The sequence below is a fragment of the Eretmochelys imbricata genome, chromosome 22 (genome assembly GCF_965152235.1).
Source record: "Eretmochelys imbricata isolate rEreImb1 chromosome 22, rEreImb1.hap1, whole genome shotgun sequence".
In the NCBI taxonomy this organism is placed as follows: Eukaryota; Metazoa; Chordata; order Testudines; family Cheloniidae; genus Eretmochelys; species Eretmochelys imbricata.
In genome coordinates, this window is record NC_135593.1 from 20198673 (window position 1) to 20217010 (window position 18338).

The 18338-nt window shown below is 40.0% G+C and overlaps 1 protein-coding gene across 1 annotated transcript in view; it reads left to right on the top strand.

The window, feature by feature from the left end:
* Positions 1-18338, top strand: part of KMT2A (lysine methyltransferase 2A) — an 86380-nt gene that overhangs the window by 39903 nt on the left and 28139 nt on the right. The window contains exons 7-23 of the mRNA XM_077839834.1: positions 576-947; positions 1675-1748; positions 2593-2721; positions 3665-3778; positions 6356-6502; positions 6780-6875; positions 8078-8198; positions 9394-9507; positions 10048-10161; positions 10279-10463; positions 11948-12121; positions 12990-13100; positions 13453-13526; positions 13968-14161; positions 15176-15282; positions 15989-16126; positions 17899-18057. Of these exons, the coding sequence (XP_077695960.1) occupies positions 576-947; positions 1675-1748; positions 2593-2721; positions 3665-3778; positions 6356-6502; positions 6780-6875; positions 8078-8198; positions 9394-9507; positions 10048-10161; positions 10279-10463; positions 11948-12121; positions 12990-13100; positions 13453-13526; positions 13968-14161; positions 15176-15282; positions 15989-16126; positions 17899-18057 (2423 nt within the window). The remainder of the gene's footprint in view (positions 1-575; positions 948-1674; positions 1749-2592; positions 2722-3664; positions 3779-6355; positions 6503-6779; positions 6876-8077; positions 8199-9393; positions 9508-10047; positions 10162-10278; positions 10464-11947; positions 12122-12989; positions 13101-13452; positions 13527-13967; positions 14162-15175; positions 15283-15988; positions 16127-17898; positions 18058-18338) is intronic.

The following is an 18338-nucleotide window of genomic DNA, read 5'->3' on the forward strand; positions in this document are numbered from 1 at the left end:
CTGAACCTTTTCCAGTCCAACTGTGTCTTTTTTTGAGATCAGGTGACCAGAACTGGACACTGTTTGAAATGTGGGCACATCATGGATTTATACAGTGTCATTATAATATTTTCATTTATTTTCTGTCCCTTTCCTAATAGTTCCTAACGTAGCATTAGCTTTTTTGATTGCTGCTGCACATTGAGCTGTTCTCAAAGAACTATCCACAGTGACTCCTAAATTAGCTGTTACAAGCCATGAAAGATCTTGAACTCCTCATTGTATATGTATTTTTGGGATTATTTTTTCCAACGTGCATTACGTTGCACTTATCAATGTTGAATTTAATTTGACAGTTTGTTACCCAGTTTTGTGAGATCCCTCTGTAATTCCTCACAATCAGCTTTGGACTTAACAATCTTTAATAATTTTTTATAGCCTACAAATTTTGTCAAATCACCATTCACCCCCTTTTCCAGACCATTAATGAATACGTTGAACCCGACAGGTCCCAGTACAAATCCTTCAGGGATCCTGCTGTTTACTTCTCTCCATTGTGAAAACTGATAATTTACTTCCTACCTTTTGTTTCATAGTTGTGAAAAAGAAAGAGAAGAAATCCAAGACCAGTGAAAAGAAAGAGAGCCATTCTGGGAAGAACCAAGTGGATTCTGGACAGAAACCAGCTCCTCAGACTGTTTTAGCAAAAGAAGATAATGCCTTGAAGAAGAGCAGTGAACCTGCCCGAAAGCCAAGTGAGGAGAAGAATGAAGAGGGAAATACATCTGTCCCAGTGTTGGAGTCCAAACAGGTCACTGCTTCTGGTGCCAGAAAAACTGGCAAACAGGCACCCCAGCCATTGCAAGTTCCCCTTTGTCAGCCGCCTAGCTCAGGACCACTGAAAAAAGAAGTACCTAAAACCATCCCTAGCGAGCCCAAGAAAAAACAGACACCCCAACCAGAATTAGGTAAATGAACAAATGTAATGAAAATAATCAGTCACTTGTTCAAAAACAAACTAAAAACTAGATTATTTTGTAACAACTGAGAGTCTTGTATATTGAATATTAAACATCATTGAACAGTATAAAACTGGAAAATATTTTATATACTGGTGGTATCACTCTAAAATGTTTTGGGAGATGTTTGTTATTTAAATTGGATTTCTTTACATTAAACTTAATATGTGTGTAGGAAGGGATAAGGATGTCTTATCTTTATGTTTGAGTTTCCCATTCAAACCCTGGTAACCTTAAAACAGAGTTTTATAGTGTTTAGTTAAACTTTTGTTATTATCAATAAGTGGCACATCACAGTAGAGTGAAAGTGCTAAACAAAGAAGAGAATCCCTACCTGAAAAAGTGTAGTCTAACAGATATGGACTGTTACTATACGGGCAGTTTTGGGGCAGTGTGTCAGCATTGCATATGTTATGCTCTGGGGAATCAGGTGGGTTTTCAGGAGTGTTTTGTGGGGAGTGCATGTTTGCTGTGTTGTTTAGGAGGCTGCTTAAAGCATAAATGGTGGTGTCTAGTCACTAAAAAGAGATAAGGGAGCAGTTGGGAGTAAAGATTGGGCAGATCAGGGAGCAAGACCTAAAATATCTTTTCCTCAAGTGCATTATTTCTCTTCTGTTTCCTGGAAGTGGTTATTCATTCCAAGATCTAAATATGTCATTTTTCTTTCCTTCCCTAGGCATAGAGCAAAGCAAACAGAAGAAAGTTACTCCCCGTCCAAGTTTCCCTGTGAAACAGAAACCAAAAGAAAAGGTGAGATTATTTTTTTTACTACATATTCAGCAAATTACAAGAATTTCAAACTTATTTTCTATTGTCAAATACCGGTGTGCAACCCTAACTTACCTTGTTGTGGGCTTTTCATGATTAGGTAAAGTTATTACTGTGAACAGCATTTTTAGAATTAAACCCAACCAGAATTAAATTCAGTTTCTTACCCCTGGAATGTCAATCTAAAACAGACTTCAATTTGATTGCTATCATGTTTCTGGATCCTTTTAGACACTTTTAAAGGAAGAAGTTTCCATTACGTGTCCCAAGGGCAGAGTTTGCGGCTTCTTACCCTCCAGACAAGCCTTACAGATGTAAAAGGCTCCTCCTACCTCCATTGTATGAAGTCCGCAAAAATCATGAAATGCATTTAAGACATAATTGATGCATGTCAACTTGTTTGACTAAGAAATCTAAGTAACTGCAAAAATGAGTTCCATTTTAACTAACAAAATATGAACAATTTTAATTTTTAAAAACAAGCGTGATGTTTCCTTTGAAAAACAAACGAAACTGCCCATTTTTTAATTCTGTTTAAAAAAAAAAAAGGAAAAATTTGTGTAGACATTGATTACCCACAGAGCTGCCACACCATAGTAAGTTAAATATCAGCATTACAACAAGCATAATTCTGTGTATAAAGTGCTCTAAAAAGGGTTTGCAAAACTGATCATCTGCTTCCACTTTCTGTAAGAACCTTAGTTCTGAGATGCACTCAGTCTCTTTGTATAAGAATTATCAAAGATTTGTTTACTCTGGTCAGTCCTTTCTTAAAATAGTTATTTGGGGTTGGAATAAATGCAAATGTCTTTTCTTTCATCTTTAGGAAAAACCTCCTCCAGTCAACAAGCCAGAGAACAGCACACTAAATTTGCTCAGTACTCTGTCAAATGGAAGCAGTTCCAAGCAAAAGGCACCTACGGATGGAGTCCACAGGATCAGAGTGGACTTCAAGGTAAAGGGGTCAAATTATTATAGAAATATTTTGAGTGTAATTGGCTGTAAAATGAACATTGGAGCTGTTTTTTCCCTCAGGAATACTATTCTTGACTTTTTAAGTTAGTGATGTACTGTGGTATGCTCTATCCTAAGATGGTATCAATAGGAACCTCAGTATCTCTCTGAAAAGTTTTTCTGCTGTTGGAAATTCTTCCATCTTCTTTATTATAACATCAGTGTTGGATGAAGAGAATATTAGAACTTTAAACAGTAATTCTCAATCTGAGAGCAAGAATGGATGGACAGGAGTAACATTGTCAAGGAAGTAATTTCATCAAGGTGGAACTGTAAAACCACGACAGCTACTGGAGTCAAGAGAATTTGGATATTCTATTAATCCTGTGTTATTCACAGCAGCACTGGGATATGTTTGGGAGTTTAACAGTTGAATTTTGCATCTTTTTTTTACATTAGTCACTTAAATATATAACGTAATCATCACTTTCCTAATCCACCCTGGGAGTGGTAGTCTCTCTTCTCAAGCCCCTCAAGAAAAGTTTTAAAAGCAGAGGGTGTACTGAGGTCTTATATTACTTAGACTTCATACTTTTATAAAATATATTACAGTAAACTGTGAAGTATGGTCAGATTAATTAAAACAGAATTGTGAATATTAGTGTATAAAGTACACCTTGTGATATGTTGTTCTTATATTCACTTACTAATACACAAACCTGTCAGTTACAGTGGGTCCACTCATTAGCAAGAATTAGTAAGATGTGATTTCTGTTTTTAATTTATGTTATATTACTTGGACCTAAGGTATAAGTTTTTAAATGTTTCGAAACTGAAGCTGCTTAGGTACGCTGACTAACAGCAGTTGTGCAAATGTTGTGCTATACTTTTTTCCTATTGTTGCATTTTTCTTTTGTGCTTGATGTACCCTTTCGTGCTTTCAGGAGGATTGTGAAGTGGAGAACGTTTGGGAGATGGGTGGGTTAGGCATTCTGACCTCGGTACCTATCACTCCCAGAGTGGTCTGCTTTCTCTGTGCCAGCAGTGGACACGTGGAGGTAAAGCATCTTGTTCTGCTGTTGATCTTAGAATGTTTACAGGCACCAAAGTATTCAGCAATTGTGTATGCATTTCCTTTTTTGTGAAATCATGTAAAATGAGGAAATTCAGGCTAGAAGCTGTAACTCCATCCTTTGCTAACCCCGTTGTGTCCCACAGTATCTAAACACAGAGTATACAAAATCAGCTACTGTTTGAAGAGTTCTGTAGTCCTCCAAAAGAAGTGATCTGATCTATGTTAGGTATTAGGGTAACGTTTTTAAAAACACCTAAGTCCCGTTTTCAAACATGGCTTAGGAACACAAATCTCATTGAAAGTCAGTGAGACTTAGATGCTTTTGAAAATTTTGCCTCACAGGTATCTCAGCCTGTTCAAGGTTGCATGCAGTAGGGGATATGTTTGTCCCTGAAAAAATGCCTGTCGTGCTTTGTGACCACCTAGACACAACAGGGCACCAGTTGAAACTTCTGAGTAGGGCTGTCAAACGACAACAAAAATTAATCGTGCAATAACTCGTGCTGTTAAACAACAATAATAGAATACCATTTATTTAAGTATTTTTAGATGTTTTCTATATTTTCAAATGTATTGACTTCAGTTACAACACAGAATACAAAGTGTACAGTGCTCACTTTATATTTATTTTCGATTACAAATATTTTCACTGTAAAAAAAAATAGTATTTTTCAGTTCACCTCATACAAGTACTGTAGAGCAATCTCTTCATCATGAAAGTTGAACTTACAAATGTAGAATTAAAACTGTTTTATTTTTGAATGCAGTTTTTTTTCTGCAATGTAAAATTTTAGAGCCTGCAAGTCCACGCAGTCCTACTTCTTGTTCAGCCAATTGCTCAGACAAACAAGTTAGTTTAGAATCATAGAATCATAGAATACCAGGGTTGGAAGGGACCCCTGAAGGTCATCTAGTCCAAACCCCCGCTCGAAGCAGGACCAATTCCCAGTTAAATCATCCCAGCCAGGGCTTTGTCAAGACTGACCTTAAAAACCTCTAAGGAAGGAGATTCTACCACCTCCCTAGGTAACGCATTCCAGTGTTTCACCACCCTTTACATTTGCAGGAGATAATGCTACCTGCTTCCTGTTTACAATGTCATCTGAAAGTGAGAACAAGCGTTCAGATGGCACTCTTGTAGCTGGCATTGCAAGATATTTACGTGCCAGATGTGCTAAAGATTCATATGTCCCTTCATGCTTCAACCACCATTCCAGGGGACATCTGTCCATGCTGATCATGGGTTCTGCTTGATAACAATTCAAAGCAGTGTGGACCAATGCATGTTCATTTTCATTATTTGAGTCAGATGCCACCAGTAGAAGGTTGATTTTCTTTTTTGCTGGTTTGGATTCTGTAGTTTCCTCATTGGAGTGTTGGTCTTTTCAGACTTTTGAAAGCATGCTCCACCCCTCGTCCCTCTCAGATTTTGGAAGGCACTTCAGATTCTTAAACCTTGGGTCGAGTGCTGTAGCTATCTTTAGAAATCTCACTTTGGTACCTTCTTTGCCTTTTGTCAAATCTGCAGTGAAAGTGTTCTTAAAATGAACATGTGCTGGGTCATCATTTGAGACTGCTGTAACATGAAATATACGCAAAAGCGGGTAAAACAGAGCAGGGGACATACAATTCTCCCCCAAGGAGTTCAGTCACAAATCTAATTAATGCATTATTTGTTTAACGAGCATCATCAGCACGGAAACATGTCCTCTGGAATGGTGGCCAAAGCATGAAGGGGCATACAAATGTTTAGCATATCTGGCACATAAATACCTTGCAATGCCAGCTACAAAAGTGCCTTGCAAATGCCTATTCTCCATTTTCTGGTGACACTGTAAATAAGAAGAGGGCAGCATTATCTCCTGCAAATGTAAACAAACTTATTTGTATTGGTGATTGGCTGAACAAGAAGTAGGACTGAGTGGACTTGTAGGCTCTGAACTTTTTAACAAAAACAAACAAACAAACAAACAAACAAACACTACATTTGTAAGTTGCAGTTTCCTGACAAAGAAATTGCACTACAGTACTTGTATGAGGTGAATTGAAAAATACTATTTCTTTTCATACAAATATTTATAATAAAAATATACACTTTGATTTCAGTTACAACACAGAATACAATATATATGAAAATATAGAAAAACATCCAAAATATTTAATAAATTTCAATTGGTATTCTGTTTAACAGTGCCATTACAACTGCGACATGGGTGCTTAAAGTGGTTTATAAAAAGAAAAGGAGTACTTGTGGCACCTTAGAGACCAACCAATTTATGAAGTGAGCTGTAGCTCACGAAAGCTCATGCTCAAATAAATTGGTTAGTCTCTAAGGTGCCACAAGTACTCCTTTTCTTTTTGCGAATACAGACTAACACGGCTGTTACTCTGAAACCTGTCATAAAGTGGTTTATGTGTGTGAATTCCAGTGTAAAATATTTCAATGCAAATACTTGTTCTGTGAATTCTAAACCAGAATTAGAAACAGAATAGGGAGCAGTTGGGTTTGGTTGAGAAGTCAACAAAGCGCTTGACATGCTGATGTTTTTCCCCCTTGTAGTTTGTGTATTGTCAGGTCTGTTGTGAGCCTTTCCACAAGTTCTGTTTAGAAGAGAGTGAGCGCCCTCTGGAGGACCAGTTGGAAAACTGGTGCTGTCGTCGTTGCAAGTTCTGTCATGTATGTGGGAGACAGCACCAGGCCACAAAGGTACTAAGAATAACAAATGTGACCATTTTGAGAATGCTGTTTTCTTTGCCAATCAGTTCACTACTTCCAGGAACTCTGTTTAGCTTAATTTATCTAAATCATTTAGCATAGGACTGGATGTTTTGTGGGCTTAGTATTGGGATAAAGAACCTTTCAGTGCATGTGATAGTGTAGTATTGTCATTCTGGTGAATTCAGATTGACTAACTTACATATGACCTATTCCTGGAACACTGAATATTGAATCTAGTGTAAAATGGATTTTTGCATTTCTGTAGCAGTTGTTGGAGTGTAATAAGTGCCGAAACAGCTATCACCCTGAGTGCCTGGGACCAAACTACCCAACAAAACCCACCAAGAAAAAGAAAGTTTGGGTGAGTTTGCTCTGCTTGACTTACGTTCCTTAGGAACTACCAGCCAAAGCTCAAGCTATTCAATCTGCAGATCTTTTATACATGACAGGGTTTCTTACACTATGACAGAATTACAAATTCTATGTATATCCTATTAAAGGATGCTTACTGTTTTATAAGGTAAATTTGGAAAAAGTTTTATTATTAAAGGCTGGCTTTTGAATGCTCTCATGGTGAATGAACTCTCTAGCACTGTGTGAACGAAGAAGGGCAGGGATACAAGAGGAGACACAAAAACAAAAGGAGGACTTGTGGCACCTTAGAGACTAACCAATTTATATGAGCATAAGCTTTCGTGAGCTACAGCTCACTTCATCAGATGCATTCAGTGGAAAATACAGTGGAGAGATTTATGTACACAGAGAACATGAAACAATGGGTGTTACCATACACACTGTAGCGAGAGTGATCAGGTAAAGTGAGCTATTACCAGCAGGAGAGCGGGGAGGAAAAAACCTTTTGTAGGAGACACCTGTCTTTTAGCCTTATTATGAATCCTCTTGAGCAAACTGAGTGCACAGGGGCCAGGGAATTCCCTTATATTAGTAAGTAAACACATAAGTTTCCATTCTGACGTTACTGTCAGTGGACACTGGTATGGTGATGGGTGTGAATGGGATTAATGTGCTAGACTGTTTCTTGTATTTCAGGTTGTTAGCTCTTTGGGGAAGGGACTGTATTCCTCTGTACAGTGGCTAGCACATTTTGGATACTACTGTAATATAAATAAAAGTGTTTTATGCTGCTATACCTATGGCTTTGTCAACTTTCTACATTAGCCCCTCATCTAAAACAAGAGGTTGTACAGAATGTCTTAAGAATTTTGTACTTGCCAAAACCATGTTTTTTTTTTTCAAATTAAAGAGAGGTTTGAGATTAATTGTACCACAATTTCTAATGGCAAAAGTGCTAGACTGAAGCATATTTTCTGTTGTATGGTCAGCATTTTACCATGAGGAGGGAAGCATCTTCTCTGCTTCTGAAGTTGTCTGAAGTGAGGGAAATGCCTAGCCATAGAACATGGACCCAAAGATGCATATATATGGGATTTTATACACACATCCCCCCCTGTTAAATAATAAAAATTGCGAAATGGATCTTTAGAACCGTCAAAAGATAGAAAGTTGCTAACTCCTGTCAAATCTCTGTGTCCCCTCTTACAGATCTGTACCAAATGTGTTCGCTGCAAGAGCTGTGGTTCAACAACTCCAGGCAAAGGATGGGATGCACAGTGGTCTCATGACTTCTCACTGTGTCATGATTGTGCCAAACTCTTTGCTAAAGGTACAGAACGGCTGACGTTGCAACATTGTTTACGGTGACTGTAGTTTGAAGCTATTCTCAAGGGGATCACAACCATTGTAGGGAAACGTTATCACAGAATGAAGTGATGGCCTATGAGGCAGCTGAGCAGTGTTGCTGATTCCAAGCCACCCCAGTGTCACGGCCAAGAATCCGTGAAATCATAAACCAGAGAAGCTTTTGGTATGGGAAATCAGGGAAAGCAGGGTTGCTTTTTACAGTGGTTAGCAAAGAAAAGTCAACACTGCCTCTTAGTGACAGAGTTTGGGACTTCCATATAATAAGCACTATAAATTGTTGCAAGGTTTATTTCAGAACTGTTGTCTAAACTAAAGATCCTTACAGGAGTGGAGAAGAGGGTACAAATAAATCAGGCCGTGACCCTACGTACAGCACTGCATAGGTGCAGCGGAACTGGTACAGCTGTGCCAGGGCAACACATGCGGTGAAGATGCTCTATGCCGATGGAAGAGAGCTCTCCCGTTGTCATAAAAAAAACTACCTCCACGAGTGGCATAAGCTATGTCAGCAGGAGACGCTCTCCTGCCAGCATAGTGCTGTGCACATGAGTGCTTATGCTGGTGTAATTTATGTCGCTCATGGGGATGTCATATTCACACCTCTGAGCAACATAAGTTTTGCTGGCATGGGCTGCAGTGTAGACATAGCCTAAAAAACAAATACTTTGGGTTAGGTGACCTCGTCCTCCTCCTCAGTCTCCCGTGTCAGTTCAGGATCTGAATCTAAGGGGTATGGATGATAGGGGGAGGGGTAAATGACTAGACCCTGGTGGGAAATTGAGTTTATCCCACTTTCCAGATTAGCAGGATAGGTTTTTCTGTTTTATTTTGCCTGTAGAAGTATATCTTTTTCTCGTTCTCACTTTTCCCTACAAAGCTATCTGGTCAGTCTTTTATTTTGTTACAAGTCTTGCAATAAAGGTAAAAATGAAGTGCCTCCTTATAGTGGAATTGTAAGACCCACATGGATTGTAGTTTATTTTTGTAGGCATTCTTATTTTTTCTGTGTGTTGTAAGGGTAGAAGTAGCAGCAGTTTGCATTTGGGCGGGAGGTTTCAGTGGGTTTGCTTCTCAGCAATATAGTAAGTAGCCAGCCAGCCTTTGTGATGTGTATGCAGCAGCTGGAATGATGATTGAAGGTCCTGGCTTATTTACAGGAAACTTCTGCCCACTCTGTGACAAGTGCTATGATGACGATGACTATGAGAGTAAGATGATGCAGTGTGGGAAGTGTGATCGCTGGGTCCACTCCAAATGTGAAAATCTTTCAGGTGAGGCAAACTGTCTTCACTACTCAGCAGGCTTCCCTTGGTCCCTGGGCAAGTAATATGGATATATGGAAACTTTTAATGCATGGGTGTTACCACTAGACTAAAGGGATCAAATTTGAGACATTTGTCACTACTGGAGTGTCTGTTGAATTAAGCCACTGTGTCTTGTGGGCAGTATTTTAAGAAAAATACTGATCTTCCTACAGTTGAACCCATGTTTGATACTGACAGTTTTCCGCAAATTTTGATATCCTGCTTCACAAGCTACCTAACGTATTAGCACCATAGCTGAGTTTCACAGTTATCCTCTATGCAAAGATCATAAAATATTAAGGTTGGAAGAGACCTCAGAAGGTCATCTAGTAGTCCAACCCCCTGCTCAAAGCAGGACCAACCCCAACTAAATCATCCCAGCCATGCCTTTGTCAAACCGGGCCTTAAAAACCTCTAAGGATGGAGATTTCACCACCTCCCTAGGTAACCCATTCCAATGCTTCACCACCCTCCTAGTGAAATAGTTTTTCCTAATGTCCAACCTAGACCTCCCCCACTGCAACTTGAGACCATTGCTCCTTGTTCTGTCATCTGCTACCACTGAGAACAGCCTAGCTCCATTGATTGTTGATGGGAAAGACTGGGGTATGTCTAGACAAAGTAAGTGTGGTATATAGAGTGGGTCCTTTATTTATATATATATTTTTTGGCCTCTCCCTTTACCCCTCCTCTATTTAAGCAGCTCGGGTTGTGTTTGTTATATTTTTTTGTCTCCAGATGAGATGTATGAAATCCTCTCTAATCTTCCTGAGAGTGTGGCATACACCTGCATTAACTGCACAGAGCAGCACCCTGCCGAATGGCGGCTGGCACTGGAAAAGGAGCTGCAAGTTTCTTTGAAGCAGGTTTTAACAGCCTTGTTAAATTCCAGGACTACCAGTCACTTACTACGTTACAGACAGGTGGGTTCACCTCTGTGTGGAGCACAATTTTATGAGTTGCTCATCTTTGGATTGGGTTCTACTGTTGCTACATGTCTTCTTTTGGGAAGTTGATTCATTATACTTGATAAACCACAGTATATGTAATAATGTTTTTATTTTATATGGTAATCTACATAGGTAGACGTGAAGGATATGTAATCTTTAAATTAGTGTAGGACAAGTGGTGTTTTAGGGAGAGGGGGAATTTGGGACTTCAGCAGCAACAATGCCTCTCACTGAGGGTGGAAACTTTATGCTTGTAAGAAGTTGTCAGACTTGGGGAAATGAATTTGTGTTCCCACCGCTGATCACTGCCCTTTGCATGTGAACAAGCTGCTACTTGCGCCCATGCTAGGAAGTGTAATAAATTGTAAAAATGCTTGCAGACGTGGAGGAGAATTGCCCCTGTGTAGTTCACAAAGCTGGCTTTTATGAATTGGGGCTTGTTGCTGCTTAAATTCAGCAGTGAAATATTGGAATGTATTCATTTTAAGCTCTGCTGCTGAATGATTTTGCTTTCCTGTCCAGACATCATCATGTGTGCGTGTTTTATTGCCACAGTTCTGGGATAGTCTCCCTTTCGTGCCCATTACAGTTGAACTGCAATAATGGGATAATAAAATATCAAAACTTCCCACATATGCTTATCATTTCCTGGTGAAGTGACACTGTGGAACTACATTATAGGGCAGTGGGAGTTTAGGTCTCTTGTTTTGTATTCCCTACTCTGCCACTGTGCAACCCAGGATAAGTGCCTTCTCCATTCTGCCTCATTTTATCCTTCTGTAAAATGGAGTATGTTTACTTACCACACAGGATGACGATAGGCTTAATTAATGTTTATAAATCACTTTGAGGAACAGCACTGTACAAGTACAAAGTATTATGTGAAGGCAGTGGTGTTCCGCAGGCATGTATTTGTGTGGCTGCATTTCTGAATGGTCTGAAAATTGGTCCAAAACTTTGGCAGCTTGCCAGAAAGTTATTTTGTACAGCACAATAGGCGAGCATGTTATTTTGGATAAAAATGATAGGTTAATGCCTTAAGAAGGAGTCTAAATTAGACACAAAACAGAAAGAGATAACAAACAGGAGGGTGTGAGCGAGGGGCAAGAATAAAGATTGACCGTGAAATAGCAAAGGGAATTATTATTGTAGATTGCACAACATTTTAGTTCTTCGGTGAATTGTTTTATAGAATTTGGTGACCATGTCTGAATGAGGAGTAAGGGTAGAAGTCAGCAGAAGGAATCAGTTTAAAAAGAGACATTTTCCCCATTTATTTTTTTGAGGGGGACTCAGAGCTTTGTCCATTTGAGCCTACTGTTCTTACTACTAACATGTGACTGTTTTGTCACCCTATCTTTATTTCTGCAAGAAAAAGTTAGCGTGTTTAAGTGTGACTTACACTCAATATAACGCTGAATATAGAATGTTTGACCTTTTCCTTTTAATGTTAACAGGCAGCCAAGCCACCTGATTTAAATCCTGAGACAGAAGAGAGTATCCCATCCAGAAGTTCTCCTGAAGGTCCAGATCCTCCTGTTCTAACAGAGGTCAGCAAGCAGGAGGAGCAGCAGCCTCTGGACCTGGAAGGAGTGAAAAGAAAAATGGATCAAGGAGGTTACGCTTCCGTGGTATGTCAAAGTTAGGGGGTAACATCTCCTTGTTACAATTGCTCAGTTATAATAAATACCCTTTTCTGGTGACTTAACACCATCTGTTGTGAAGTAGCTCATAGAATGCCTAAGTCCTATCTTTATTGAACAAGGGAACTTTAAAAAATATTAAATATTAAATAATATTAAAGGGAAGCCTTTAAAATATTAAATTTACACCATTTTGTTACATGTTCTTTTACACTGAGAAGGCATTTGGTTACAATTGTTACAGTTGCTGGTGGAAAAATCTATAGCCAAGAAAACAGGAGAGGATACCTTTGTGTGTTACTTCTAACTAAATATATGTAGTCCAGTGACTTCATTGATTTTGCTTTCACCTGAGTTCTCTGGAAATTAATTATTCATATCTGGAAGGAAGAAAGTTTTGGGAGCAGTATATGTACAAATGCTAATGTAACTGAATCAGCTTGCTCTGTAGGGAACCAGCATTGAATAATGTGCTAATCTTACCAATTTTATTTTTTTCAGAAGCTTTTTCATTTTAAGATAGTCTTGCCTTTGAATGTATGTTCTATTTCCACTGCAACCACATGCTGTGTGTCTTTAAAATAACCGCAAAACTTGACGAAGACACTGTATAAAACACTTTGATTTTGCTTCTCTCGGTGTTGGGTGAGGGAATGTTCCACATCACTTAGAAGCAACCTCACCAGTCAGTTCGCAAATCAGTGTGCGACTTGAGGTGTAAAGGGGGCAGGATCTGACCTTTTGAGGAGCAGCATCCCATTCAGTGCGGGCTTACCGTGTGGACTAAGGATTTGGAGATGTCGCAGGTGTGCAGAAGATGGTAACATGCTGATATGAACTGTGTGTTTTCTTGTAGTTGGAATTTAGTGACGATATTGTGAAGATTATTCAAGCAGCCATTAATTCAGATGGAGGGCAGCCAGAAGTTAAAAAAGCTAATAGCATGGTCAAGTCCTTCTTTATTCGGGTGAGGAATATAGTTTATTTTTAAATGCTGCTTTCTATGTAATGATCTGTTTTTAAAAATAAAAAATAAAAAAAAATAATTGTCCATTGATTCCCAAACTTCCAGATTAGCTGTTTGTGCTGCCACTGGAATTCAAAGAGTTCATCACATTCTGTGTACTTTGCTTCTTTCTGGTTAAGCTTTTGGTTGGCTGGCCTTGGGAACTAAGTAGTACCTTGGCAGAGTTCTCAACTTTAATGAAGTCTTCTTGACTAACCTGAGATCTGCACATTTCCTGTGGATCTTGGATGAATTTCTTGGATCTTTTCATTAATATTTTCTTATATTCTAATCTAGCATTTTTTTATTTCAGCAAATGGAGCGTGTTTTTCCATGGTTCAGTGTAAAAAAATCCAGGTTTTGGGAGCCAAATAAAGTAACAAGCAAGTAAGTAACTGTTCTGCATCCAGGATCAGCACCCTGCAGTTTGTCAGCTGTCAAAGCAAAAAAGAACAAAACATGCTATTACTTAATAGTAAAAAAACAATCAGATTCCCAGATGGGTTTATTGGATGCATTTTGTGCTTCTGAAACTGAGAGACTAAAAGCATGATATAGAGCCTGGTTTAGTGTATGCTGATGTGGTGTGAGCTGCCCTCTGTCTAGCATAGCCTTCATTCTGTGTTTATATCATCCCTGAAGGAAACAGACGACAGCAACACAAATGTTGAAATGTAACTGATTGGTAGTAGTGATTTTAGTTGAGAGCATATACAGGTTTTAAGTATTGAAGGGAACTGTAACTGGATACAGACTATAGGTTGTTTACAGTGTCCAGGTCACTCGGTAGAGCCAGGTCTGACAGTTGACTCCTCTTTACGTTTTCAGCAGTGGGATGTTGCCGAATGCAGTGCTGCCCCCTTCACTTGACCATAATTATGCTCAGTGGCAGGAGCGTGAAGAGAATAACCACACTGAACAGCCCCCTTTGATGAAGAAAATCATTCCAGCTCCAAAACCCAAAGGGCCTGGAGAACCAGATTCACCAACACCGCTGCATCCGCCGACACCACCTATCTCTAGTAAGAAACCAGATCCCTGGACAGATGGCCCCAACCCTGGTGTGCCCATCCTTCTTCAAAATCTTGAGAGCCAAGGGGCAGACTGCATTAGCTCCACATAGGGACTTGTACATGTTCATTCTTTTAGAGAACTCTTGGGTGTATTTGAACAATCTGTGAATGGTTTCATGATCTCTTGCAAGTTCAAACCTTATCAAGCAATCAGCATATTTGCTGTTTTGCCAGAGCTGATTGAGGCACATCCAGGATCCTGGCAGCTCCACTCAAATAAACTGGGCACACGGGCCGACTGTAGGGAGAGGAGAAGAGGGCAGCAGGACATAGGCGGCTGGGGTGGGAGGCAGGGAGGAGAGGGGCAGGGACATGATACAGAAGGCAACCTGAAGTTGCAGAGCAGTGCCAAAGGCAGAAGAAGAGTGGCTCCATTAAAGACACCAGGAGCTGCAAGGATAGACACCACAAGCAAGATCAAAGGAGGTTCCAGTTGGTAATGGGAGCAGCCCTATAGCATGGTACTGTTGCACAGGAAGCCTCAGCCGTTGGGGTGGTGGCTGTCTTTTTTTCATCTTCTTTTCTCTCCCTGCCCATGAGGAGGATTAGGGGACTAGGTGTGAGACCTGACATTCTACTGGTCCCTCTACCTGCCTCTTCTGGGTCAGGAAGAGACAAATACATAGAAGTGCCTGGCCTGAAAGGAGGCTGTGAAGGAACACCTTAAAATAACTTAACCTGAACAGTTGTCTGGGATTCCTCTGCTGAGCCATGGCCACTATCATTTTCATTTCTCCCCAGAAAGTAGCCATGCAGCCCCTGAGGTCTGCCTTACTGACCCTGCTCTTTGGTTTAAAACACTCAGGCTAGTAATGAACGCTGCATATGCTGCTATTTGACTCTTCTACATTTGTGCACTTAAAACTCTTAAACTGAGAAGTTTTCTAAATAAGTATTTCCCTCCCCCACTCTCTCTTTAAGAACCAGTTGCCAAGAATAAACATTTTTTCTTTTTGCTGTAAGGCTCTGATAGAAGCCGGGAGGATAGCCCTGAACTTAATCCACCTCCTGATGTAGAAGACAACAGGCAGTGTGCACTCTGTCTGAAATATGGCGATGACAGTGCTAACGTAAGTACCTACACAGCTTTCTCTCTATAATAGTGACAGACTGTGACAATGGATGTACTTTTGAGCTGCCACTGATAACAGGATAGATGCTGACTGATTTCTCTGTTCATAGTTTAATATTAAAGTATTATTGCTTGCCTTTTTCTTTAAGCCTGGTTTGTTCTGATCAAGAGTGGTTTGGTTTTCATTCCAGGTTTTAATTTATTTATTTATTTATTTATTTTTGGCATTTTAAGAGTCACCCTTTTGATATGAGTTCACCAAATAATGCATGGAGGGAAATTATGAGCTGCACTCATTTCCGATGATATTTCTGATTCTGGGACGCAGAAAGAAAACCTGTAGATATAAAAGTTTAATTTTTCAGCTTCCAATACCACATTGAGAACTATGGAGCATGTAACAGGTTAAAATTGGAGCTTAACTACTATTTAGGCTGTCCTTTTTTTAAATTGAGATTAGTGCTAATTTGCTAAACTTCCTTTTTGGGTGGATTGAAATCCAGTACAAGTGGAAATCTGCTGGGATCCTTTGTGCATTGCTGTACCTTAGGATAGTGGTTTTCAACCTTCATTGAAATGTCTTAGATTTTGAAAGGAGTGCACACATCCCGTCAAAATTTTTAGGGGTCTGCAAATGAAAAAAGATTGAAAACCACTGTCCTAAGGAATCTTTGAAAAACTACTTATTACATGTTTTTCTTTAGGATGCTGGACGTCTCCTGTACATTGGCCAGAATGAATGGACACATGTAAACTGTGCTTTATGGTCAGCAGAAGTGTTTGAGGATGATGATGGGTCTCTGAAAAATGTACACATGGCTGTGATCAGAGGGAAGCAGTTGGTGAGTATAAGCAAATGTGGCTTGGTTAGGGTTGAGACTGGAGTCCATCTAAAGAATTCTTGTGGGGTTTTTCCCTCCTCTCCCTTCCTATTATTAATCTGATTTCTGATTTTAAGTTTTATCACTGTCTGTAACATAGAGTATGTTCCCCAGCTAGTCCTTAGGCTGGCTGGCATTTGAAAACCTACTTTTCCTCCTGATGCAGTGTGAGCTCCTGGTGTGGAAAAATGTTGGAGACCAAAGGGTTAATTTGCTTGTAATAGGAGGGCAACACTTTATGGACTCAGAATTTTTCAGGGGAATCTCCCATGAACAAATTCTTTGTGAGTTCAGCACTTTAGAACCATGGCTTTTATTTTAAAATAAATAGCAGCGACGAGGGATGTCAATTGCACGGCTAAATGTTGCACTAAAATATGAAATATATAACTACATGCTTCAGAGTAACAGCCGGGTTAGTCTGTATTCGCAAAAAGAAAAGGAGGACTTGTGGCACCTTAGAGACTAACCAATTTATTTGAGCATGAGCTTTCGTGAGCTACAGCTCACTTCATCGGATGCATGCTATATATCAGGGGTTCTGAAACTTTATTGCACTGCAACTCCCTTCTGACAACAAACATTACTACATGACTGCAGAAAGGGGGATTGAAGGCTGACCCCAGCCAAGCCCCAATGCTCCAGGCGGAGGGGCCAAAGCTTGACCCCCACAACCTGAGCTTGGGCTTCAGCCACAGGGCTTGGGCCTGAGCCCCAGGCCCCAGCAAGTCTAACACCAGCCCTGGCAACCCCATTAAAATGGGTTTGCAACCTGACCCACAGTTTGAGAACTGCGGCTATATATAGTTAGGACTTTCTGGTTCATCTCTGTCTCCATTTGCCTTGATTCTAGTGAGGCTTGGGTAAGAGAAAAATGCTATTCCTAGATCAAAATTCCAGGATAACTGGGCTGAAGGGTGTTAGTTCAAAATAAGTTTTTGACTAAGCCGAAATGGCTGCTTGCCATTTGAGGATATTCATAAAATCCAGTGTAGGTTGGTTACTTTTTAGAGATCTCACGTACAGAGAGAGCCATCATAATAAACTCTGCAAAAGGTTTTTCTAAATTCTGACAAGACTTGGAAAATGGAGTAACCTTCTTATTGTGACACAGTGGCTGCTTTCTTTCTAGAAGAAAGGAAATGGGGCTGAAGGCAATTGCATAAATCAAATTGAAGTAATTTGGCCAAATCTTGGTATTGCATCATTTCTCCCTAAACAATGGTTTTCATATTAAAGCTTCAAAAATAGTGATAAATTGTGCTTGTATTTTGGTCAGCAGCAAGCCCCACAGGAGAGAGTAGTTGCCATTTCTAGGTCAGGGGTACACATGAACAACTTAGTTGTGCAGGCTTCATTCAAGAATACCTGTGTGGTTCTTGTCCTGAAGGGTAAGCAAGATAGCATCTCTGTGGATTTTGAGGGACCCAGAGTTTAGGTGGAAATTAATATGTTCTTCAGGGAATTTTCTTCTTTCTCCCCTGCAAACACAACACCCGCACCCCGTTTTTCCCCCTCCACCCGCCTGCACATGTGCGCTCTGTCTCCTGTGGATGGGTTTTTGGGTGTGAGCCTATGCAAAATAACTCATTGTATAATTTTTGACTTTCATTAACACAAGCTCATTCAAAGTCTAAACCCCTTTTTCGGTCTGTGAAAGAAACAAGTGGTAGCGACGTGATGATTTGTTCAGAAATGCGTCTTTGTCATTGTTCCACGCTTCGGCTTTGTAGAGATGCGAGTTCTGCCAAAAGTCGGGCGCCACAGTAGGCTGCTGCCTCACTTCCTGCACAAGCAACTATCACTTCATGTGCTCCCGAGCCAAGAACTGTGTCTTTCTGGACGATAAGAAAGTGTACTGCCAGCGGCATCGCGACTTGATCAAAGGAGAGGTGAGATCACACACTCACACCCCTTTTTGTCTAAGGCTTGGGAGAACTAGCAATCAGCATTTTTATTTCTTAAAAGGTTTAGGTGAATGTGTCCTTCATGAGAGTAAGGACCTGACACACTAGTGGGGAAGAGAGGTTAGTAGTGATGTGACTAAGCGCTCTGAACAGGTGGGGCAAGTGCTGTATAAATCTCCACACAGCTCCATCTGAGCGACCAAATCACGTATCCATTGAGCAAGACTGTGTGAAACATGCATAATGTTTCCTTTAAAATTAATATG